This window comes from Phocoena phocoena, chromosome 1 (assembly GCF_963924675.1).
Source record: "Phocoena phocoena chromosome 1, mPhoPho1.1, whole genome shotgun sequence".
NCBI lineage: Eukaryota > Metazoa > Chordata > Mammalia > Artiodactyla > Phocoenidae > Phocoena > Phocoena phocoena.
The window spans coordinates 67,678,837-67,693,691 of NC_089219.1; the positions used below are offsets into that span (position 1 = coordinate 67,678,837).

The window sequence follows — 14,855 nt, forward strand, 5'->3', positions numbered from 1 at the left end:
AATGTGAGTATTTTGCCGTGCTAAAATCCAGTAATCCACTCAGCCACATTACTCATGGCAGGCCAGGTGCTTTTTGGGTAGTTAGGCCTTCTCTTTGCCTCCTTGAATACCAGCACATGGATGAGGAAGGAAAGATCCATGAATCAAACAGCAATAGCTGGTAGAGAGCATCTGCCTCACTTGGGCTTGCCGGCTCTGTCCTCTGATCTATTTGAACATGTCATTTGTATTTCAGATTCTGAGTCTTTGTGTTTCGTTTCTACCAACTGAGAAATACTTTCCACTTTTCATCACCTGTTCTAGTCTTTCGAAGTTCAAGACCTGCCTCTTTTTCAGTCTTTTTCTACCACTCCTGCCCAAATGGATCTACCCATCAATTGAACTCCTATGGTGTTTACCATAAGAGACATTCATTTTAGCCCTTATCCTGCCTGCTGTGCATACCGCTGTCAGATATAAGCATGTGAGCTCTAGTTTGTAAGCTCTGTGGGGACAGGACTACCTCTTATTGTATTCTTCTACTGAACCATCCTCAACACACTAACATGTCTGACAATAAATAGCAAAGATTTATTGCTGTTGTAGATGTTAATTTAAATCTTCATAGTTACCTTTTTAAATCAAGGAGATTAAAGATAATAAATATTGAGAATGTAAAGTTAAGTGATGTTGAAAGATGTTCCAAATATAGAAATTGTTTGCTACTCTTTACCTGTCTTGTGACAGTACCTTAAGTTTTTGTGCGTTATGCCACCAAGCCATTCCATTGGACTACAGTAGAGTACCTGGATCATAGTGATTGCGTATCTATATTTATGGATAAATGAAACACGTTGTGCATAAGCATTGCCTCGATCGGCAGCTGCATATGGTTATGAAAGTTGTGAAGGTGTGTGCTACAAAACTCTAGGAGCACCATTTTCGGTGACTAGGATGTATAGCAACTACCAAGCAAGACTAGGCAGTACTTAAGAAGGTTCCTCGAGGGCAGGGGTTGGCAAACTATGACCCATGACCAAGTCTGGCTCACTGCCTGTTTTGTTTTGTTTTATTTTGTTGTGCGGTACGCGGACCTCTCACTGCTGTGGCCTCTCCCGTTGCGGAGCACAGGCTCCAGAGACGCAGGCTCAGCGGCCATGGCTCACGGGCCCAGCCGCTCTGCGGCATGTGGGATCTTCCCGGGCCGGGGCACGAACCCGTGTCACCTGCATCGGCAGGCGGACTCTCAACCACTGCGCCACCAGGGAAGCCCCTCACTGCCTGTTTTTTATAAACAAAGTTTAATTGGAACACAAGCACATCCATTTGTTTATTGATTGATTGATTGATTGATTTAATTCTTGGCCATGTTGGGTCTTCGTTTCTGCGTGCGGGCTTTCTCTAGTTGGGTGAGCGGGGGCTATTCTTCATTGCGGTGCTCAGGCTTCTCATTGTGGCAGCTTCTCTTGCAGTGGAGCACGGGCTCTAGGTGCACGGGCTTCAGTAGCTGTGGCACGCAGGCTCAGTAGCTGTCGCTCGTGGGCTCTAGAGCGCAGGCTCAGTAGTTGTGGCACATGGGCCTAGTTGCTCTGCGGCATGTGGGATCCTCCCGACCAGGGTTTGAACCCGTGTACCACGCCTTGGCAGGCGGATCCTTAACCACTGAGCCACCAGGGAAGTCCCCATTTGTTTATTTATTGTCTACAACTGTTTTCCTGGCTAAGTGGAGTATGAAACTCTCTGTTCCTCAAAGCCCACAATGTTGATTATCTGGCCCTTTAAGGAAAAGTTTGCTGACGACTTAAGGGGACAGGAGTCTTCTTCCAGTTGAAAAAAATCAGACTCATTTCATTTTTAAATTTCTTCAACTGATTGGTTAAGTGCAAAAAAATGTTTTATTGTGCTTTTTTTTCCGTTTCAAAGTTATCTTACTCTTTTGCAGTAATGCCTGAAAATTCAAACTTTCCTTATCGACGGTATGATCGGCTCCCTCCAATCCATCAATTCTCCATAGAAAGTGACACAGACCTCTCAGAGACTGCGGAGTTAATTGAGGAGTATGAGGTCTTTGATCCTACTAGACCTCGACCAAAAATCATTCTTGTCATAGGTACGAGGACAGAAAGCAAAATTTTCATACTGTTGCTCACTTTGTTTATATATTTACATTTCAAAAATTATGTCAACTATACATCATATTTGCAAATAGTTGGATAATGACAAACAATGGAAACAAAAGCTTGAGAGACAGTAGATGGAAATATTTTTAGCATACTTTTCAATAAAACATATATTGTTATAATTATATAATCTAATGCTTATTGCACTTTTATAGAATCTCATTACAATGTCGTAGAAATTCTCTGTAATAAATGAAGATTTACCATCTTATGGTTTTCATTTGCTTAATTTTTAACGTAGATAGCTGAATCCATTAGAAGTTTTCTAAACATGATGTGTTTTTTCCCTTTAATTCAACAAATTGAATTTTTATTCACTATTAACTTCAGAGCAAAAAATAAACAACAATAATAATATGTTGGTAAAGATTCATGTAAATGAATCTTCCTTATGACAGACTGGCACCAATGATAAAATCTAAGTTTGTTGTTATTAGACAAGCAAATCTAATAGAATAGTGTTTTACACAGCACGTAACATCTGAGTATTAATGAAAATAACAAGGATAATAGCTAATTTTTTAAATTGCCACTATCAATCTTATGTTGAATATGAAAATATCAGTCTGATGCCATTTCAGAAGGATTAGATATTGAAAATGTCTTAAGTAATTTTGCAGAATGCATTTTTGACCACTTTTGCAAATTCTAACTTCCTCAAAAGCTGTAAAATTTTGAAGAGTCCTGTCAACATGAAACATTTGTAGTCATTGTCTCACTTTCCAATTTGACTCAGCTGTCACAAAGGTGACCAAAAGCAAAAATCTAGCATAAGATGTTAAAGCTATTCTAGCCAGTAACTGTTAACCGAGGACCAAATGTATACAGCCCCCAAACAAAGAAGTACTGCTCCCAGAAGATGTAACGATGATGGCAACTGGGGAAAAAACATGCAAATAAACACACCAAACTAGAACAAGAATTTAAGTTCACCAGTCTAGAAGGAGGGATATTTGTACATCTATAAGTGTAATGAAAATAAAATTGCAAATATGTTTATCCCTGAATTGTTATATTATAGAAAAATAATTGTAAGACGAGAGTACAGAAATCAGCTTTCTAAAAGTCAAAATATTCTCATGGTTTATGGCAGCCACTATTATGCCATAAATCTCTATCTATTCTTGAAGGTGGAATTTTTGTGTGTGTGCTTAAAAATTTGGGGTTCTTACCTAGAAGACAAGGAAATGCTTCATTAAAAAATAGAGCTACAGGTGGAGAATAATTGGAAATTATTTCACCGTTTTAAAATGAGATATTCTTTCATTTTTGTTTTTCTTGCTGTTAGTACAATATTGGTGATTATTATCAGGATAAACAAATGAAGGCTTGATTGTCCATGAAAAAGGTGTAAAACAAGTTGTTCTTGTATAAAACAGCACATATATGTGAATTTTTTGTGCATTGTGAATTTTATATGAAAATGATTAAACTATTTCAGTAAACTAAGATCTGTGGAGAAGATATAAATGCTTAAATCTCCTACACTTCACAGTTCTTTTTTACTCAGTAAAATCAGCTTGCTTCCCAAGGGTGTGATTTTGGTTTTAGACTTACACTGTGTGTTGTAACATTTTATGTATTACAAGAATGATACAGAACCAATGAGTGTAAATAACTTTTAGAGGACTGAGATAAGAGAAGAACAGAAAAAGTGAATCTGAGGTTATCTGAGAAAATTGAGACAATTTTATGACTTTTGAGGAATTATAAAATAATTGTACCTGAACCTTACAAATTTTTATTAGTTCCAACCTGAAAAAGAGTGGGAGAGGTACAGATATCCACATCCAAATAAGCAAAATTTCCCTTCTGGCAATACAGATTTTTTTTTTAAAGGTAACCTTCTTGGCACAGATATTAATGAATCTCTTATGTTAGCATAATCATAAAATCTAACAGTTAGATGGATCCTAATATTTATAAGTAGTAGAATTAAATAAATATAGCAAAATTAAACTTACTCTGGTTTCAGGGAGAAGAAAGTAAGATTAGTTTGTTAGGAAGCTCTGGTAATCAAACTCATCCAATAAATTAATGCTCTTCTCTGTCAATTGTGCTAATCGTATTTTTTTGTTGTCTGCTAATGCCTCCATTAATTGACAAAAAAATGTTTTTCCTTGAAGGTGCCATAATTTTCTTAGCATGTCTGAATTTTTTAAAATTCAATATGTTCTCTTATTTTGATGATTTGTCAGATCAGGTGTGAAAATATGAAAGATAACTTTCATTCTTCAGAGATCAAATTAGTTTGAATTTGTTGATGGCATTGATCATGTAATTATTTGTCTTCAAGCCAGTCCATGGTTTGCCCATGGCTTAATAGGCCAAGAGCAGCTACCAAAACTTTTCATTTGTGAAGTAATGAATTTAATACAGTAGTAATTTATAATGGTAAGTCTAATAGGGTTGGATTTAGAGTTTCTTAGAAAGACAATGTCAAAAATGCAAACACATTTCTATCATAAGTTTAATAAGGCAATGAAAAGGCAAAAGCCAGTTTTATTAGGATCATTATTTGGGATTGAGGTTAAGGAAAGGGTCTCAGTATACTAGTTGATCTTGGAATTATGCACATTAAAATTTTTAAAGAGGAAATAACCCCTAGCCAACCAAGTTCACTCACTCAGAACTCTTCTTACAAAATCCAGAACAAAGCGAAGCAAACACCATTCTTTTTTGCTTATGTTATTTGCAACAAGAATTTCTTAAAATATACTAAATAATGGTATGTAAAATGATTGCTACCCCCCAAAAAACTTGATAAATTGAATTAGTAGAGAGAACATCAACTCACTTTTCTATTGAATTTTTATTTTTAATATTGCTTAACCAATTATAATTATGTTTCAGTGAATAGCACCAAAAACGATTCATTACTTATTATCATTGACTTTTTAAAATATTTTTTCTACAGTCAATAATTTATGATTAAGTATTTAAAAATATTTTATTTTTATAATTACCAACAAATAACAAATCAGACTGGGATGATTGTTATGTGCTTTATTTTGAAATTTGCTCAGACTTTAGATTCCAGTTAGTCTAGGTTGTCTAGAAATATAAATTTACTAAACTAATGTAATATGGTTTGGAAATAAGATCTGAGACATACATTTTATGATGTTTTAGTGCTTATGCTTTAAAAAAATAAATGGCAGTTACTGATTATTGGTATTGATTTATGTTGCAAAATATTGATTATTTCATGCTAATGTATCACAAAATCAAAACTATCGTGAGTTCTATGAAATTGTTCTACCTTAAAGATCTCTTCCCTTCACTCTGCGTATTTATTGCATAAAACTTCTTTTGAATTTTAAAGGATATAAGGCAAGGAGATGGATGAACAGACAATTCAAAGAAAGATTTAAATAAGCCATGTCAATATTGGTGTGGCTTTGGTTAAAACTAATTTTTACGTTTCACGAAACTGCACTTTAACTCTTTGTTCGGATGTAACACATTTCTGCCATTGCAGTCATTGTTTTTTGTATATCATAGATTCTTCTTTGATTACAGAGGATAAAAGTATTAGAGTTTACACAGAAAAACGGAAGCGCTTTCTTTCAACTGCATTATTCAATTTTTAAAACTAGTAGTTTACTAAAATCGGTAAGGGGAAAAATGTCTCTTTCATCTAATACAATCAATCACGACAATTCTACCCTTCCCTCGGCTAAATCTACACCTTCTCTGCATTCAGAGGTAGCACTGAGATGCCACAAGTAGAATGGTTTCTGCCCTGGTACTGCATCTCAAGATGAAGATAATAGTTGTATGAAAGGGTGTTTCTTATTGTATCAGAAGGTCCCAATTTTGCCTGTTTTAAATGATAGGTGGTCCAGGAAGTGGAAAGGGTACTCAGAGTTTGAAAATCGCTGAACGTTATGGATTTCAATACATTTCTGTGGGAGAATTATTAAGGAAGAAGATCCACAGTGCCAGTAGCAATAGGAAATGGAGTCTTATTGCCAAAATAATTACCACTGGAGAATTGGCCCCTCAGGTACTGTTGTATAATTTGCTTCTATTCTGCAAAGATTTTTATACTTGTGAGTATAAGTTTAACTGTGGTTTTTCATCTTTTTTCTTAAAAAAGGAAACAACAATTACAGAGATAAAACAAAAATTGATGCAAATGCCTGAGGAATTGGGCATTGTTATCGATGGATTTCCCAGAGATGTTGCCCAGGCTCTATCTTTTGAGGACCAAGTAAGAATGTCTCCTTATCTTTTAAATGACCTTGTTTTTTTTTTGCTTAAATATTTGAGATTAAAAATATATATATATATTTCTTGGAAGACTTGCTCTTATTTGGAATGAATTCTAATCTGAAAATGAACAAGTACATTCATTTGGGTTGGCAGAAGGTCATTTCTTTGGCACACATGCTTAAAAACTGAACGCAGTCTCTGCCAAAAAGAAAAGATAAAAACCAATAATAGAATTCATTATTTTTTTAACAAAAATGCACATCTCTCTAACCTTTACTTCAGAATACTTTCCCTAAGATTGTATTTTTAATCTTTAATCACTTAAAACAAGCCTTATTCAGTACTGCCTGGGGATGTAAAATATCACCCTACACTCACAGCTAAGGAAGCCCTCTTCACCGGTGTATGAAACACTAAACCACCTGTCTATAACAAGGCAGGGTTCAGTGTGCCAAAGTTTGCTCAAATTTGAGTAGACTATGCCTGCTCAATACCCAATAATCTATTTGAAAGAGAAATAAACCAATTAAAATATTTTGTATATCTGTTTAATCTTTGTAAAGCTAGTGTGTCTAATTTTTCATTGAAAAATGAAATTACAAAATTAATTACAAAAATAACAAATTTTAAGGCCTGGTGTAAAAAGCGAACGTCCATTAATGCCCTTCTTCCATTCCACTGCCCATCCTCTCCTGAGACATAGAAACAGTGTTAAGCTTATTATATATCCTTCCAGGCCTTTTTCTATATACTACACTTTTACACACCCAGGCGTGGACATGTGTGCATGCTCATATACAAATGCAGTTTTAATTTTCATAGCTATTTCCAAACTGTCCTCCAAAAAGAATTTTCCAAGTTATAGTCCCATCGATGTTGAATAACAGTATATTTCTCCAGACCCTTTCCAACCAGATATAATTCATATTTAAAATTCTTGCCAACCTGTTAAGTGAGAAACAGTATTTCACTTTTTATATTTATATTTCTTGAGTTATTACTGAGGTTAAGTATATTTTCAGATACTTATTCACCATTTGTATTTCTTCCCTGTGTGAATGCCTGCTTTTCTTTGCCTATTTTTCTACGAACTTGTTTTTCTTTTCCTTATTTAGAGAAGCCTTTAATATATGACCGATATTATATCAAGGAGAACTAAGTCAAATAAGTTGTCAGTTTATGTCTCATACAAAAGAAGTGTGGAGTTAGGCAGTTCAAGGCCAAAGATGGCTTCATGAAAGCTGTCTTTGAATATTCACATTAACTGTTTTGGGGATGCTTACTGTGCTGGAATATCTGTCTCCCCTCCTCAGATCTCTCCCTCCCACAGCAAGTCCAGAACCTCTTCTTACTCAGCTTACGGGCTTGGTTCTTATTGCTCTGGCCTTGAAGAGAGAAAAACTAGAAAAATCAATTTTTTGTTTTTGCTATTGCTGCCAGATGATATTGCTGTTGAAAATGGGTACTATGTCAGCCATTCCATGTGATTCGTGGCTACAGTGGAAGCATGAGAGCCAATCAGGCAGGAATTCACACCCAAACCTGGTCCACACTTCATTTCAAATGAAATGCACTTGGCGAGTACAAGCAGAAAAGCTGAGTGATTCTTTCTGTCTATCGCTTTTCAAACATGCTATGTCTCTTGCTTCTCCCCTGGATAATAACTCAGGCAGATCCTAGAGTTTTCCTGGTCACAGATAGTTTCATTTTTAGGTATTAAAAAGCCCAGTCCACAATTATATCTCAGTAAAGCTGGAAAAAAAATTAATAAAAAAAAGCCCAGTCCAATATAAATCAAAACTTCAGTTTCTCATTCAGTTTAACATGTCTGCTATCCTCAGCTTGGGCCTGGTTCAGGCTCAGAAACCTAAAGTGTTGTCTCAGAATCCTGAAATTCTTCCTTATGTTGCAATGGGGCAAGTAGTGAGGAAGGGGCAGAAAATGCATGACTCTCCAGCAGCTCTCTCTGCACACCTGATCAATCTCCACCTTCTCTTCTATAGCCTGGTCATGAGTGATGGGCCTTCACCACAATGGGTGAAGGGTCACGGTATCAGTTTGGGGACACCTGCTAGCAGGTTCCATGAGATGGTCTGGTATCTCTCTGTAGAATGTACAGTCACTTGCATTTACTGTTCTGAGCCACACTTCTGAGGCTAGAAAAGTCCAATGTAACATTTTCTTAGGTTGCCACTGTAGCAGCCTAGAGGTTCTTGCCCCCTCAGGCAGTCCATTGGTGTCTGAAGTTGGTGCTGCCTTTGATGAGCTGCAGGAGTTCGGAGAGTGCAGAGGCAAAGCTGCAGGGTTTATGTAAAGCAAAGTGTTAGGGTCAGCGCCTATTACTCCACACCCTATGTAGGCTTAAGCTCCTGTGATGTCATTTTTTGGGCTACCATTTCTGACACCAAATGTGTGGGGAGTTTCCACACCAATTCTCCAATCCTCTGACACCAACTAGATGTCCAAGAATTGAATTCAACTCTGACACTAAATATCTGGAGTTAGCACAGACCCTGCAGGTTAAGGCTCAGTCCTACAGGACTGCCCCCCGCTTCAGACATCATTCAAAAGTCCTAAGGTCACCTGTATTCTCTCCAAACAGCTGTAAATTTGGAGCTTTCCATGGCATCCCCCACAGATTTGATAATTCACTAGACCAACTCACAGAAATCAGGAAAATGCTTTATCTACATTTACCAGTTTATTATAAAGAATACAACTCAGAAAAAAAAAAAAAAAGAATACAACTCAGGAACAGCCAAATAGAAGAGGTGTGTAGGGCAAGGTATGGGGTTGACGATGGCAGGGACCTTGCATGCCGTCTCTGGGTGCACCTCCCTCCCAGCACGTCAGTGTGTTCACAAACACAAAGGCTCCCCAAACTTCATTGCTGAAGAGTTTTTATAACCCAGTCTTCAAATCCCCTTCCCCTCTGTGGAGGCGGGGGAATGGGGCTGAAAGTTCTCACCTTCTTGTCTCATGCTTGGTCTTTCCAGCAAACCAACTCCATCCTGAGGCTATTCAGTGGCCCTGCCCTGAGTCACCTCATTAGCTTAGACTCAAGTGTAGTCAGAAGGTGCTAATTATGAACAACAAAAGACATTTCTATCACTCAGGAAATTCCAAGTGTTTTAGAAGCTCTGTGTCAGGAATCAGGGACAAACACTAAATATATATATTTTATTATACCACACTCCTCAAAGTTTTTCTTTAACCAGCTTTTATTTTTTTACTGAACATGTGGACATGTATAAACACACAGGCAGAAATTTTTCCCCAAGACTTCCTCACAGGTCCAGAGCATAAGAAGAGATGGATTTCTGACATCAGCCATATACACTAGTGATGGTAAGACCATTGTAACAAAAAGACCTATGGATTTCTGACATCAGCCATATACACTAGTGATGGTAAGACCATTGTAACAAAAAGACCTAACACTTAAGTGGACAAAGAAGTGTATTTTTTTTTTCTCATAGGGAAAAATGTCAACATGAACAGTCCAGATTGACTGGGCAGCTTTTCTCCTTGAGATCATTTAGGTTTTTTCCAAGTTGTTGTTCTGCCACCTCCTAGGCCATGTCATCATCTGTCTGATCGAAGCAGGGTTGCCATCACCTATGGGTTCCAACTGGCACATAAGGGGAAGAGAACATGAAGGTCTGAAGTCCCAGATCTGGAAGTGACATCCATCACTTCTGCTCACATGACGTTGTTGAGAATTTAGATGTGTTGTAATTGTAAGGCAGGCTGGGAAACTTAGTCCAGTTCTATTACTGTGGAAGGATGGGAGAACTGACTAGCAGCTTCTACGCAAGTTTGCCCCTCTGACCATCCAAATGTCTCCAGGCTCCCTTCTTCCCACACAGAATGTACTCACTTGCTCCCTAAAGAACACAGACCAGAACCCCATCATCTAGTTCAAAAGTCGAGAATCTTTATTGATATTCAGTTCTCTCCGTTCGGTCCAGATTTGATTCCTCATCACAGACACCTATAAACATCAAGTTATCTAACCTCCCTGCCAACAATAAGCAATGGAGGAGTAATACCAGAAGAAGGGAAATAGAGGCTTCTATTCAGAAAAGGGAATTTGGGCAATATAAATGGTAGTCTCTGAACCACAGCAAATAAATGGTGTGAGGCAGGGATTGCCAAGTGTCTCTGCCCTGAAAGTGGAGTGATTTCCTGGCTTAGCCCATTGGCAACTCCATTTTCTCTCTCAAGGAGTAACTCTTTGCCTGTTCTCTTCTGAGTCCCCTGGCCCTCTGAGAAGTTCTCCTTATTGTCTATTATTCTGCAGGGTCACGGGTCACATCAAAGTGATGTGTTGGAGACTTCGCCTTCCTTAGGGGAGGTATTTTAAGTGTGAAAAATACACAAGCTTTTTCTGGCTAGGTTTATAGTTGCTTTGCATTTTCTCAAAAATTTGGTAGGCTTCTGCTCTTTTTGCTTGCAGGTAGTTCCACGTATCTGTAACTACATTCAAAGTCCTTTTCTGGACATATCAATAGATATTAAGCTGCTTTGTTTGTTTTCTCATCTTGATGGCAGTTACTTTCAGGCCATATAAAACAACAGGCTTGGGTAGGAAGGCAACATTCTTAGTCTGGGATTTGCCTTAGGGCTGGGTCCCTACTTTTGGAAGGAGTTGGGTAGTTATTGGGAGTCCTTTGAACAGCACTAGCCATATATTCTGCTGTCTAGAGGTATAGAAGCAGTTGGCTTTTTCAATCTTATAAGGTCTTAAATTACCAGATACTTTGGTTTTTCTTTATCTGCTTGCAAATTGGTCAGTTCTTTCTTGGGCTTATCTTTTTCTTGTTATATGTTGCCAAACACAACAGAGAACATCACACATACTAACATTCTAGCTCTTTCTAGCCATTTCATCTCTAACTATGGGCTCCATAAGAACATGGTCTGCCTTCCAAGTTATCACAATAGTTATACCAATCATTTTGCAATGGTATAACAAGGGTCACCAACTTCCAATCTAAAATATCTGTACCTTTATTGCCCAAGAAAACCAATACCATATAATTTAGTTTTTGATGTAGTAGTGTCCTACTCATATGACTATTGTCTGTATTTTTTAGAGTGAAGCCAAGATGCTATAATAAAAAGACAGTGGTACACTGGAGTAACACAGTAACTTATTTCTCTTGTATGTGACAGCCTCTCCATGAATGAGGGCCCTCATTCATTCATAGCTTCAGTCCTCACATTCATTCACAGATGCAGGTTCTTTCCAACTTATCGTTCTTCCAGCCCCTAGAGCAATGGTTCTCAGTTTTTTTAGGTCATAAGACTCTTAAACACTTTTAAAAATTATTAAAGAATTCAAAAAGCTTTCATGTACATGGACTATATCTGTTGATATTTAGCATATGAGAAATTAAAACTGAAATCTTTAAATATTGTCATTAAAAATTACAATAAATCCATACAGGTTAACAAAGATAACACATTTTTATGAAAAGCAACCATGTTTTCCAAAACTAAAAAAAAAAAAAATGATATGAGAGGGCTTCCCTGGTGGCGCAGTGGTTGAGAGTCCACCTGCCGATGCAGGGGACGTGGGTTCGTGCCCCGGTCCGGGAGGATCCCACATGCCGCGGAGCGGCTAGGCCCGTGAGCCATGGCCACTGAGCCTGCGCATCCGGAGCCTGTGCTCCGCAGCGGGAGAGGCCACAACAGTGAGAGGCCCGCGTACCACACACACACAAAAAAAGATATGAGAAACATTGCTTTACATTTTTACAAATCCCTTTAAGTTCTAGCTTAATATGAGAGAGCTGTGTTCTTATGTCTGCTTTTGCAGTCCAGCTGCTATGATATCACACTTCATGTAGCCCCTGGAAAACTCCTGTACATCTGTGAGAGAATGAGAGTGAAAAGGCACACAGTTTCTCAGTGTTAGTATGAAAATAGTTTTGATCTGTTTCCTCCCTGAAAGGGTTTCAGCAATCCCCAGGGGTCTCGAGAGCACACTTTGATAACCACTTCCCTGGGACATGGTTGACATCTGCTTGGTGAAAGCTAGGTCGCTGCCATGGTTACTTCCAGGTGGTTGGAAGAGGGAGAAGAGTGGAGAAGGTATGTGCTCAACTGCTTGAGTCCCAGACCCCAAGGCAGCACACATCACTTCTCACAGTCCATTGATGAGGACTTAAGAAACATGGCTACGTCTGAGAATAGAGTTAAGTTCTGAGTTTGAGTGAGTGAGATTGGATATATGAGAAATTCTCAACTAGATAAATACAGTTTTAAAAAATGCTTGGAGATAAAATAAAAAATGCTCAGAGGGCTGTCATCCTGCTTTCGTAGTGAATTGACTTGACAGATTCATAATTTGATTTCCTATTCCTAACGGAGACAAATTTGATTTGCTTCTAAAGGGGAGTGATTTAATTTTAATTAACAAATTTTTTTCTAAGCATTAGCATGCTCATGCAAAATAGTAAAGAAAATGTGGATGTTTTCCCCCGGAATTAATGACTTGAAGCTTTTTTTTTTTTAACGTCTTTATTGGAATATAATTGCTTTACAATGGTGTGTTAGTTTCTGCTGTATAACAAAGTGAATCAGCTATACATATATATATATATATATCACGATCTCTCAGGACATCGTATTTAAATGGTAGTTGGAGTTAGGCTTCTTTACTAACGTGTCTGATGCTTGATTTGGGAGGAAGACTCAAATAGCTGGGGTCTGGAACAGCTGGAGTTCCTCAAGCATCTTTTCCTATCCCATCACATGGAGGTCTCAGGGTGACTGGACTTCACAGTAGCTCAGTGCTCCAAAGGCATGTCACCCAAGAGAGCCAGAGGAAGTCCTATCACTTTTTCTACCCTAGCTTCAAAGGTCATGCATCACATTGATCACTTTCTGTTTGTTAGAAATTAGTCACTAATTCTCCCATATTCAAGGAGCAGGAACTTAGAATCCACTGTTTTTTTAAATTAGGAGAGTGTCAAAAAAAAAACCCCAAAAACTTGTCAGCATGTTTTAAACCACCACACCATGACACTCAGTAAATAAATACCCACTCATTCTTCACTTTGCTCACATCTGTCCCTTCCCTTCATTTCCTTTCTTCCTAGTCTTTTCGTGCTACGTGCTCACTTCCATCTATTGTCTTCACTTTTCCACCTTTCTGGTCCTTATTCTCTCCACATCCAGTCTGTCTTGTGTCCTGTGACCAGATTAATCTTTCTAAAAGACCATTGTCATTAATTCATTCTTCTGGTCGAAAGGCTTTAATGCCAATTACTATCCACGAACATGTTTCTCCCTGTATGGTTTGTTTCAGAATCAGGTACGTGCCTTGCCAAAAAATGTGCATTGTTCAAGTCCCTTCACAGAATTACTGGATTAGAATTTTTCGTGAGTGGAACCCAAGAATCTGCAAGTTAACAAGTTAAAAATCTTTAGCAAAGCTGATTCTTAAGCACACTGAAGTGCAAATTGATTTAGTGTTTAACAGCACATAGCAAAGGTTCTCAGCCATAGCATGTTGCCATAGTTATGAAGCAAGCCTGCTGTTGCTAATAATACTGAAGTTCTGAAATTAGAGCATAAGCCCACAGTTATCCCAATAATGTCATCTTCACTAGTCTTCACACTTGCTTTCTTGAGTGGGAGAGAAATTCCTTAGAATGGGAGGAATTTCACATAAGCTGTGTTCTCAGTATTAGTGTCATAGGGTTCTTGGGTCTCTGTGAAATCACTGCCCCGTGCAATCTGATCTGAGATGGACTTGGCTTGTCTTACCATCTCTTGAACACTTTTTGCCCTTGCTGTCTCGTTATCTGTCCCTCCTTGATAGTCATTTTTTGCTGTTTGTCAAATCTCACCCTCCCCCGGACACCTTCCCTTAGGATCCCAAGTCTTGGAGATTTCTCTCTACTGTCAGCTCGTTGAGCAAAATATTTTACTGTCTGTAATATTTGTATAGCACTTATCATATAGTACCTTAAATTGATAACTATTCGTTCTTTAGATTTCTGTGTCAGTCAGGTTCCAACAGGAAAGATACAGAACATGCAAACAGGCTAAACAGAAAAATTTTATTAAAAATTATTGAAAGGGGGCTTCCCTGGTGGCGCAGTGGTTGAGAGTCCGCCTGCCGATGCAGGGGACACGGGTTCGTGCCCCGGTCCGGGAAGATCCCACGTGCCGCGGAGCGGCTGGGCCCGTGAGCCATGGCCGCTGAGCCTGCGCATCCGGAGCCTGTGCTCCGCAACGGGAGAGGCCACAACAGTGAGAGGCCCGCGTACCGCAAAAAAAAAAAAAAAATTATTGAAAGGGTATGTATAGGACACAAGGAAACTACAAAGGATAGTTCAATATCACAAGGCTGGTAAAAGTGGGATCGGTTACCATCCCCAGGCTCACAGTGCAGTAAGGGGAAAAAGTTCCTTGAACTCAGAGAAAAGACATATATGAAGAAGGCTTCCTTACCGAAGCCTT

At 38.4% G+C, this 14,855-nt stretch overlaps 1 protein-coding gene across 1 annotated transcript in view; it reads left to right on the plus strand.

Annotated features, from left to right (window-relative positions):
- Positions 1-14,855, plus strand: part of AK5 (adenylate kinase 5) — a 236,845-nt gene that overhangs the window by 9,799 nt on the left and 212,191 nt on the right. Inside the window, exons 3-5 of the mRNA XM_065874778.1 lie at positions 1,922-2,089; positions 5,999-6,168; positions 6,262-6,375. Coding sequence (XP_065730850.1) covers positions 1,922-2,089; positions 5,999-6,168; positions 6,262-6,375 — 452 coding nt within the window. The remainder of the gene's footprint in view (positions 1-1,921; positions 2,090-5,998; positions 6,169-6,261; positions 6,376-14,855) is intronic.